The 11988-nt window shown below is 38.1% G+C and overlaps 1 protein-coding gene across 1 annotated transcript; it reads right to left on the bottom strand.

Moving 5' to 3' along the window:
* Nucleotides 1–8750: 8750 nt before the first annotated feature.
* Nucleotides 8751–11381, bottom strand: LOC104112829 (uncharacterized). The gene is made up of 3 exons (XM_009622858.4): nucleotides 9997–11381; nucleotides 9222–9450; nucleotides 8751–9131 (listed from the first exon to the last, which is right to left on the bottom strand). Exons 1-3 carry the CDS (start codon nucleotides 10842–10844, stop codon nucleotides 8964–8966), a joined length of 1245 nt encoding a protein of 414 aa, XP_009621153.1. The 5' UTR covers nucleotides 10845–11381; the 3' UTR covers nucleotides 8751–8963.
* Between the last annotated feature and the right edge of the window lie 607 nt (nucleotides 11382–11988).

The raw sequence follows: 11988 nt of genomic DNA, 5'->3' as shown, positions 1-11988 counted from the left end.
TGTTACCCGTGGGTGGCTTTAAAACGATGCCTATCCCGTACCCCTTCACGTTCGAAGGCCCGTCCGTAAAAAGTGTCCATACCCCCGATGACGTACCTGATTTCAATAAGAGTTCTTTTTCGACTTCGGGTACGAGGGTCGGCGTGAAATCGGCCATGAAGTTCGCTAATATTTGAGACTTGATGGTCGTACGGGGTTGATATTCGATATCGTACCAACTGAGTTCGACGGCCCATTTGGCCAATCGGCCTGATAGTTCGGGCTTGTGCAAAATATTACGAAGTGGGTAAGTGGTTAATATACATATAGGGTGACATTGAAAGTACGGTCTTAACTTTCTAGAAGCGCTTATCAGTGCAAGTGCCAATTTTTCTAGGTGCGGATATCTAGTTTCTGCTTCTCCTAAGGTTCGACTTATATAATAAACGGGAAATTGCGTACCTTGCTCTTCTCGAACTAGGATACCGTTTACCATGATTTCCGATACTGCCAAGAACAAGTAAAGTTTTTCGTCTGTTTTTGGAGCATAAAGCAGTGGTGGGCTCGATAGATATCGTTTTAATTCCTCTAATGCATGTTGGCATTCCGGGGTCTAAGCAAAATCGTTCTTCTTTTTGAGTAGAGAGAAAAATTTGTGACTTCGATCTGACGACCTCGAAATGAATCAGCTTAAGGCTGCAATCCGTCCTGTTAGCCTCTATACGGCTGCAATCCGTCCTGTTAGCCTCTATCCGTCCTCCACGATGGTGATGTCTTCGATGGCCTTGATTTTATCGGGGTTAATCTCGATCCCCCGATTTGACACCATGAAGCCGAGGAACTTTCCAGAACTGACCCCGAAAGCACATTTCTCGAGGTTGAGCTTCATGTTGTATTTCCTTAAAATCTCGAACGTTTCCTGCAAATGGGTCAAATGGTCCTCTGCGCATAGGGACTTAACTAGCATGTCATCAATATAAACTTCCATTGATTTACCTATTTGTTCCTCAAACATTTTATTTACTAGGCGTTGGTAATTAGCTCCTGCATTTTTTAGCCCGAAGGGCATCACATTATAACAATATGTTCCATACTTTGTGACAAATGAAGTCTTTTTCTGGTCTTCCGGGTTCATTTGGATTTGATTATACCCGGAATAGGCATCGAGAAAAGTAAGGATCTCATGGCCGGCCGTGGCATCGATCATGCGATCGATGTTGGGCTGCGGAAAAGAATCTTTGGGACATGATTTGTTCAAATCCTTATAATCTACACACATTCTAAGTTTGTTCCTTTTTTTAGGCATTACAACTACATTGGCTAACCATTCAGGATATTTCACCTCCCAAATGGATCCTATTTTGAGAAGTTTGGTTACCTGGTCCTTTATGAATGCGTGCTTTACCTCGGACTGGGTCTTCTCTTTTGCTTTACCGGTATGAACCTAGGGTCCAAGCTCAGCCAATGTGTCGTTATATCCGGTGGGATTCCTATTATATCTAAATGGGACCAAGCAAAACAATTTATGTTATCGATAAGAAATTGAATAAGTCTATTCCTGAGTTCGGGGGCTAATCCCATTCCCAGGTATACGCTCCAATTATTCGATCGTTGATTGGGTGGAGTCGGAATCATCGGGAAGCATGAAGGATCGAGGAATCCTATGATCATCATCTTCATCGATCTTCTGATTTTCTGGTTGGGTTAAAGCTGGTGTCTGTGATTGCTATTTGGCATCTTGTTCCCCTTTTGATCTCAATCACTTTATTGGCAAAGGCGAGGGTATCGTATTTGCTTCCTCGACGGCAAACATTTCTCTTGTGGCCGGTTGCTCTCCGTATACTGTTATGACCCCCCTCGATGTTGGGAATTTAAGAACCTGGTGTAGGGTCGAGGGTACAGATCTCATGATGTGGATCCATGGCTTTCCAAAAAGGGCATTGTACCTCATGTCACCTTCGATTACGTGGAACTTCGTTTCCTGGATGGTCCCGGCCACATTTATCGGCAGAATTATCTCGCCTTTGGTTGTTTCACATGCCATATTGAATCCGTTTAGGACCAGGGACACGGGTACGATCTGGTCCTGTAGCCCGAGTTGTTGTACGACCTTCAACCTAATGATGTTGGCCGAGCTCCCTGGATCAATTAACACATGCTTAACTTTAGTTTTATTCATAAGTACGGATATTACCAGTGCATCATTATAAGGTTGTATGACTCCTTCTGCATCTTCATCATTGAAAGACAAAGTTCCTATGGGTGCGTAATCCTGAGTTCGTGATCGTTTTTCTCTCACAATCGATGTTTTAGTGCGTTTAAGCACCAGCCCTTGAGGGGTATCGACACCGCCGATGATCATGTAAATGATGTGCTGTGGTTCTTCTTGTTCGTTCTGCTTGCCGAAATCCCTGTATTTGAAATGGTTCTTTGCCCTGTCGCTTAAAAATTCTCGAAAGTGCCCCTTATTGAATAACAGGGCTACCTCCTCTCTTAGTTGCCTGCAATCTTCCGTTCTGTGACCATGGGTGCCATGATATTCGCACATTTGACGGGGATTTCTCTGGACAGGATCGGTCTGCATGGGTCGGGGCCATTTAGTGTCTTTGATGCGTCAGATAGCCGATACGATGGTGGATGCATCAATGCTGAAGTTATATTCCGATAACCGAGGCGCTTCCTTAGATCTGGTAGGCCTGTCAAACCCACTTATGTTCATCGGTCCCCGAGACCCTTGACCACGATCAGTTCTTTTGTTAATTTTTCTAGGGTTATGTCTCGATTCATTGATTCTGTGGTTTCTGTTATACGGTCGATATCGATCACTGATCGAACCTTGTTCTCGATTGATATCCCTTCGAGCAACGGGTTCAGCCCCCAACTCATCATCTTCGACTCTAATTTTTGATTCGTACCGATTGTGCACGTTGGCCCAAGTGATAGCTGGGTACATCAGGTTATGCTTCAGTCGTCGTGATGCCGTCGAACTTCGTTCGTTCAAACCTTGAGTGAAAGCTTGAATAGCCCAATCATCTCTGACTGGTGGCATATCCATTCGTTCCATTTGAAAATGAGATACGAACTCCCTTAGCATCTCGTTATCCTTTTGTCTTACCTTGAAAAGGTCTGATTTCCTCGTTGCGACCTTTATGGCCCCGGCGTGTGCCTTTACGAAAGAATCTGCTAACATGACAAATGAATCGATCGAATTCGGTGGTAGGTTGTGATACCAAATCATTGCTCCCTTCGAGAGAGTTTCTTCAAACTTTTTCAACAACACAGATTTGATTTCATCGTCCTCCAAATCATTACCCTTGAAGGCGCACGTGTAAGAGGTGACGTGTTTGTTGGGATCGGTCGTTCCGTTATATTTGGGAATTTCGGTCATACGGAATTTTTTGGGGATTGGTTTTGGGGCCGCGCTCGAGGGGAAAGGCTTTTGTATGAATTTTTTGGAATCCAACCCTTTTATCATTGGTGGAGCCCCCGGAATTTGGTCGACCCTGGAATTATATGTTTCTATTTTTTTATCGTTGGCTTCGACCCACTTTGTGAGCTCCTCGAGTATTTTAGCGATTTCGGGAGTAGTCCCCGATTCTTGCTCATTTGACCTCACTATGGCTGGCTCCGTTCCGTGGGCAATTTCTCGTGGTGGACTGGGCTCCGGCCTACTGGGTAGCTGGGTTTGGATCTGCAACTGAGCTATCGCAACCTATTGGGCTTGTAACATTTCAAAAATCATACGCAAGCTGACGTCGTTTTCCTCAATGTTATAGGTGTTTCGAGCTGCAGATCGAGTGCCACCATGAATGCTATTTTCAGGTTCAGAATGTATGTTCGCCTCAATGGCCACATGTGAATTGATATCTATCGGCACTCCGATCCGAGCTCCAACGGCGTTGACAAGTGGTCTTTCGGTACTGGGTGTCAAGTTGTTATTCTCATCTTGAAGACCAACTTCGTTGTCGATAGGAAAGGCCATTTGATTGGTAGTTAGTCGTTGCTAATCCGAAATCCGAGATACTTTCGGAAACAAGCACAAAACAGTGTGTTTTTGTAGATTCGTATCAAATAAGCACTGTTATCCTTAGCCCCACGGTGGGCACCAAACTGTTTACCCGAAAAAACGGATAGAGTTGAATTTATACGTAGTTCTAAGGATATGTGGTATAGCTTAATACAAATCGTAAGGATAAATAGAAATATCAAATATGGATTGCAAAGAATGCGAAGTAAACAAGGTTGTAAAGAAGATGGTTTTTAGGACTAAGCAATTTGAATCAATTTATAAAGTTTAAAAGAACAACTCTTCAATATAGGAGAATATGGTGCTTGAATTACAATGTAAGCCAAAAAACTGCCTTTTAAAGAAATGTAGCCATCCTCTTTATAGTAGAGGATCCTACTTTAGATATAATTAAAAATACATAGTGGAGAATCCATGATAAATCAACTTTTTCCTAACTTTCGCAGAGATTCTCTCCCTTAGTGTGTTTGCAACGGCTCTTGTCTGTGAGCTCGAACTCAATCGGCCTCGGTGTTGTTCGGTAGTGCTTCTAGAGCTCGATATGGACTCGGGATCAAGTGACGATTCGGACTCGGTCCCGGTTGGCCTCTACCCCTTAAGCTCGAAATCATCTCATCTCAGTTCGATTTGGACCCGAGCTCGATGATGACTTCGAACTCGGTGTTTGACCTATACCTGGAATCCGAAGCTTGTTTGTACCATCTTCGGAACCCATCTCGAAGTCTTTTTTCGATCCATTATGTTTCGACCTCGATCAATCGTACGAAGACCGAAATCTATTTCGACTGTATACAATCTATAATGGCTTAGCACGAGGCTCCTACTGCCCCCACATTATTAACCTTCTTTAATAGACCCTAAATAGTTTCATAGTTTAAATTTAGTGCTATCGCATATTTTACGTAAAATGGAAAAAATAACAAATTACCATTATTAGAATAAGAAATAGTGAGAATTCTTAATTGAGAAATGAAAAATACATCAATAAAACTAAAATTTTAATCAATAACATATGGAATACAACAATAACTCCTAGAAGAAAAAGAACTCTTTTTTAGTTTATGCATCTGATGCGAGCAAATATTATATGACCAACTAGTCTTTGATCGAATCAGCAAGTATACATAATTCTTCACTAAATATGAGTGTTAGCTTATCTCATCGAGGACTATTTTTTTAACTTTACTATTACAGTGAGTAGAATTTAGCGATTATAGGTGAATTAATCCTCCATCATTTTGGTAGAAAACACAGAAGGTGAAATAAAAAGGTTGAAACTAAAGGTGTCAAACGGATCGGGTTGACCCGGTTCCGGACCGGCCCAGACCGATTTTAGACCGAACCGATAGGTAGGGGGCCGGGCAGGGTTGGGTTGGGACGGGGAACGGATTGTGCCATGTAGAATAGAGGTACCGGTTAACCGGACCGGTCAGAACCGGTACTGTCAAGTCAAGTTGGAACCGGTTAACCGGACCGGACAGGTTCAACGGCTATTTTAAATTTTTATTTTATTTTTTAGGGTATAGTTGACTGTTGACAACGGTCAGCTGCCATTTTTGACCGTTACCCGATGGTTATTTTTCAAGAATAGCCCTTTTTTGGGCATTTATTTTAAAAAATAACACTTTTAGTATTTAGTAATTTAGCCCTTTGAAAAATAATAAATTTACTCCCCTCTTCCTCATTTCTTCACTCATCTCTCAATTCTCAAACCCAAATTCTCAATTATCATTCTCTCATTCTTCACCTAAATTGTAATCAACTATTTGGTTCTCAATATTTTTGGAATTGTATTTATGGTATTATTTGAAGTTTGAATTTTGAACAGTTGACGTTTCTTCGTGGTAACATCGGAGTTGCGAAATTCAATTTCAAGACTTCAAAAATCATCAAGTGTTTAATTTATTATGGAATTCGGTGCACTCGTTCTAACTCTTTCTCTTATTTAATATTTTATTTGCATATTTAATTTTTATTAGTAGTTAAATTTTCACAATATGTTTAATGCTGGAAAAAGAGTTTGTAATAAGGTTGCGAATCGGGATAATCGGAAAAATAGAAAAAGAGGTACTACTTCAACTTCTAATAGTAATTTAAATGACTTTACACATGTTTCTGAAACATCACTTGATAATAATATAGATTATGAACAATTACATGAAGATTTCGGTATAGAAGATAATGAATTAGAAATTGAAGATGAGATACTACTTACACCTAGTAGTATTGGAGTTGGTAGCAGGGGTGGTGATCATGGCACTAATAGTAGACCACCTGTGGCCCCGACTAGTAATCAGAGAAGGAGAAGTAAAGTTTGAAAATATTTTGAGGAAATAGAGAATTTTGATAGAGTTAGATGCAAATTTATAAAGATAATTTTAAACATAAGAGTGGAGGAATTTTTTTTTTTTTTTTTGGGAGGGGGGCTGGGACACTTAGTAGATATATAAGAATTAATCATCCTATAGAACGGGGCTCTGATTTAGATGAAAATCAAGGAACTCTAAACATTAATACTAGAAGACTTATGAAATATGATAAAATGAAGGATCGTGAGGAGTTAGCAAAAATGATTGTTTTGGGTTGTCTACCTTTTTCTTTTGCTTCTTCATCATATCTTATTATGTATATTCAAAGAATTTATAATCCTTCATTTAAAGGTATCCCTAGAAGTACTTGTAGATCTGATATCTTTAGACTTCATGGATAATATCAGACATACATACGTTATTTGTTTGACCACCTTCTTTGTAGAGTTTCTCTAACTTATGATATTGGCCATGCTGTTAATGGAAATGATTATTTGACAATTACATGTCATTGGATATATGATAATTATTGTATGCAAAAATGTATTATCACTTTTAAATATGATGAAGATCAAAGTCATACTATTATTTTTATAAGTACTACTATTTGCGAAGTCGTTGCATTTTACAATCTTAATAAAAAAGTATTGTGTATGTCTTTTGATAATGCTTCAAACAATAATGCCGTTATTTCAATATTAAGACTGCATTTGAAACCACCACTTGACGAAATTTTTCATGTTAGGTGTGCATGTCATGTTTATAATTTAATTGTTAAAAGTGGCCTTGATTTATTTTCGACTGAGATTACTCATGTTAGAGGAGCAGTTAGTGTTATTCAAGGAAATAATAGACAATCTAGAATTAGGAAATTTAAGACTAAGTGTACCAAACATAACCTTAACCCCAGATGAAATTGTTACTAGATGGAATTATACATACTTATTTTTAAAATGTTGCTACAAATATAGATTGCCGATAACTGAAGTTGCTAATGCGCATTGTACTGATCCAAACCATATGTTAACAACTAATACTTGGGAGGCCATTAACGATGTTGTTAAATTTTTATATAAATTTTATACAGCTATTGTTGAATTTTTTGGAGCATATTACCCTACTGTTACTATGGCTTTAGTATATATAGCTGAAATTTCTTTTCTACTCTCTGAATTTAAGAAGAAAGAAAAATATAAGGATGTTGTTGAGAAAATGCAAGTAAAATTCAAAAAGTGTTTCTTTCCAATTCCTCATATTTACTTAATTGGCGTTGTTTTAAATCATTCTATTAAGATGTCTAATTATCACCAATTAATCAATGCTTTATATACTTATATGGAGATTGGACCCGCTGAAACCTCAGATATATATATTATTGTATGAATAAGCTAAATGATTATTTATAATAATTATATAATTATTATGCAAATATAATTGATGATGATGCTATTAATGTAGACAATGTTAATACCACTATGCATTGTACTACTTCTACTGCATTTGCTACTATGGATAAAGATAAAGGCCTTGATGGTTATAATATTTGATCTACATTTCCTTCCACTCAAACCAGTAGCAGTAGCAGGAACATTGATGAATTTCAATTCTACTTGCAAAAGCAAACAGAGCCTCGCACAAAGGAATTTTCACCGTTGGGATGGTGGCATGGGAATGAAAAGCAATTTTCCATTCTTTCTGCTATGGCTCGGGGACGTGCTAAATGTGTCAATTTCAACTGTTGCATCAGAGAGTGCATTGCAAGACAACAACTAGGAGACACCCGTCACTCTTTAGGAAGCAATGCTTTGGAAGTTTTAGTATGTTTCAGAAATTGAATTAGATCGGAACGAAGAAATCAGGAACGTGAAGATGTTGATAAACCAGAAGACGAGAAACTTAGAGATATATTAACACATGATAACCCATCTGAATTTAACACTCCAGAAAATGGCCAAGAAGTTCATATTGATTATGAAGAATTTACTAAGACCATGCAAAACCTTTGAAGTTCTTGATTTATATTTAATAATTCAAATTTGAATTTATTATTTTTTCTTTAATTTAGTTGTTATAAAATGTAAACTTTATTTTGCAAGTTTGAATTAAAAAAAGAACTTGCAAATTATAAGTTAAATTTTTTTCCATCTTCGTTGTATTATCTTAAATTCTTAATGAAATATTCAAATACAAGGCTTTTAAAGCCTTTGAAATTTATTCAAACAATAAGATTGTTTTTATGTTTTATATTTTTACTTTATCTTAATATAAATTAAGATAATTATACAAAATACAAAATACAAAAAAAAAAAAGCGGCCCGGAACAATTCCGGTTCAAATTTTCACCGGCGAGGCACGGAATCGGTATTTTGAAACCGGTAACCGGCCGGTCTCCTTTTCCAATAGTCCGAACCGGACCGGCCCCTTGACACCCATAGTTGAAACTAAAGGAGACAAAACCCTCATTTTCACTGATATACATATATACAAGTTACAATTGTGGTTAAGTAAACCTCAGAGTATTACACTCAAGTCAACCACCGGCTTGCATTTTGCTTCCCGGGGTGGCCTAGGAAATAATATTTATACTTTGGCGTAGTAAATTTACATTTACCAAACTTGTTACATCTTGTAAAACAAAATAAAAAACCTCAATAACGGTTAGTGTCACAAAATATTCCATCCATCTGATTTTGTACTGCTTTGATAGCAGCAACTCTAGCAGCAGTGGCAGCTCTGTTTGCACCCATCACTGCTTTGTTCACTTGTTCATCTACCCTCCTTAGTTTAATTGCATTCTCTGCTGCCTTTCTAGCAGCCTGCAGAACCCACAGCACAATAAGCATCAGAAATTGACAATTCAAAGATTGAGCAGTAACAATAAATGCCAAGAAAAGTAATTTTCTTACCTGAACAGCTCGAAGGACAGCATGAGTAAGTGGGGGCAAAGGAGTATTCAAATTGGCAGAATCCCATTCCCCACACCTTGTGTCACCATTTCTAAATGTGTACATTCCGTAGCCTTGCTTGCGACCTTCATGCCATGACCCTTCATAGCAATGTCCATTTGCAAAGTGATACACACCAAAACCATGAATCTTGTCCCCAAAATATTCCCCTGCATACCGATCCCCGTTCCTACAAAACAACCACAAGATTAACACCTTATATATGATTTGAGCCAAAGCTAATGGATTCAAATGAACCCACTAATTGAACTCTCGAAGATAATATCATAAAACAGGGTGTGGCATTTCTAGCACAAAGGCAAGAAAATAAGCTTCTTCCATTTTCTCTCGAAGCTTCCTCAATCAACAGGTTGTATGCGTCTCATAAAACACACGTTTTAAAGTTGGGTGCAAGAATTGGTATGCTCTTGTTAGGCAACATGACAGAAAATTACATAGCCCAAAACAAGAAAAACACTGTAGCTGAGCTGTCCAAGTTGCTTTATGACGTAATTTGGTATTCCCACTCAAAAGTCAAAATACAATAACATAGGTTATTAGGTTTGAATTCATTGTCTTACACAACTGTCTCTCCTAATCCATCACTAACAAACAACAATCAACAGTCCCAAAATAGTAAGCATGAATCAAAACAACATCCAAGAATTACAGCTAGCATCAGCCATATCACAAATCTCAGAAGCTAAATAACACAAAAATTGAACTTTTTTTTTACCTGAAATGGTAACAACCGAGGCCATGTTTGACAGCACGTTTAAATTGACCAATGTAACAGCTACCATCAGAGCAAGACTGAGACCCAATACCATGACTTTGACCATTACACCATTCACCAGCATAAGTATCTCCTGTATAGAACTTGTAAACACCATAGCCATGTCTCAATCCTTGCCTATATTGCCCTCTATATTTACTACCCCTAGCCCAACTCTCTATCCCATAACCATCATATTTCCCATCAACCCAATCACCCTCATACCTTCCATTCACAAAATAGTTGTAAACTCCACTACCGTTGCACTTCCCTTTGTGATACTCACCCTCATAGAAATCACCATTGCTGTATACCTCAACTCCTTCCCGGTTCACTTTCTCAAAGTTCCCTTCTTTGTTTGTTTCCCCAATGAACCACTGTACCGGTTTCGACTGGTTTCCTGATAACCCGAGTTTTTTCCCGTATTCTTCACTTAAGTGCTTGAAAAAAATGTAACCTTGGTGAATTGACTGTTTTTTCTTGCCAGCTAAAAAAAGCAGAACCGCTACGAAAATTAAAGCTAACAACAGATTCTCTGAAGTTGGTATATCATCCCTGTTAAAGAAAACGAAAAGGGTGCAAGTAGAAACCGCTAAAATCGCAAGAATCGGAGCTATCCTAGACGGAGCCGGTCGAACCGGTATTGAACCGGGTTTATGCGGCTTCTGCTCTTCAAGGTCCGGTTCATGGTCAACTCTGAGTTCGTTGATGGAGTTAAGGCTGTGTATTGACGAACGGATAGTTGGAGATGACCGTAGAAGTGAAGACTGAGTCCTCGTTAGCTTCCCCTGGCTTTTCTGACTGTCCATTTTTGAGTATCTTAAAATCTCAGCCGTTGAATCTTTTCATCAAACTCTTTACTATCCCCTTCGGCTTCATTTCTCAGGCCAGAGGTGGCGCAGGTTAAGTAGCGAGCTAAGTGCGCAGGTTAAAGCATTTTTTTTTGAGAGAGAGAGAAGTGTGTAAATTTGAGAGAGAGAGATGAACAGGGAGAGATGATACTGGACCGGTTTTTATCTGAGATTATGGAGGCACTAGGATTTAACGACAGGCGTTGATTTTTATATTGAACGGTTGGATCCAAAAGGAATATTTAGAGCCGTTAGATCGTAGTTTTCTTGGAGAAGTTCCCGGTTTTGACGGGGAAGATTTGGTCGTTGGGGATCTAGATTCCGCCTTTTTCCTCTTTATTCACTGTGGCAGGCCGGCACGTGCCAACACCACTGTCTAACTTTCGAATTTAAATTTTTAAAGGATTAATTAAAGTTAAAAAAATTTAATTCTTTTTTCTCTGAAGGAGAAAACAATAGTGTGATTTGTCAGTACGATTCTGATCTGAATGATGCTTTGACAACTTTGGGGTCGTCCGGTTGCAACTTGCGAGTTTTAAGGTAGTATTATAATACCTGCAAAAAATTGAGTATTAGCATACATTATTTGATTAATATTTAAATATTTTTTGTATAAAATTCAGTATTAATTTTAGTTGTCTGCATAAATTATACTCCATGTATATTATATGCAAGAACTTATATACTATTTCATACGGATAATAGGTGCATAAAAATATAGTGATTAGTAACATATATGAATCAAAATAACTAAAATAATCCAAATGATCCTCTTGTATTAAACATCTTTTTATACATTATTATTTTTAATTTTTACATTACGACCCTTACATTAATTATCACTGTATAACTTGTCTCTAAACCAAAGGACTCTTTTTCTATTTTGTTTTCTCTAGTTCTATGTGTGTGTTTTTAGAAGCGAAAAAAATTGGACAGGAGTCTTGGGTCAGGAAAAGGCAAAGGGATTGGCACGGTGAGGAGTGAGGACTGATTCAAAAAAGGAGTTCATTACAAATTATTTTGCTCATTCATCGGTACTTGGAGTATTTGTTTTTAAAATGTTGTTCTTCTAAAGGAGAAAGAACAATAGTGAGATTCGTCA

Source organism: Nicotiana tomentosiformis, chromosome 4 (genome assembly GCF_000390325.3).
Source record: "Nicotiana tomentosiformis chromosome 4, ASM39032v3, whole genome shotgun sequence".
Taxonomy (NCBI): Eukaryota; Viridiplantae; Streptophyta; class Magnoliopsida; order Solanales; family Solanaceae; genus Nicotiana; species Nicotiana tomentosiformis.
This window is presented reverse-complemented; position numbering and strand designations above follow the sequence as displayed.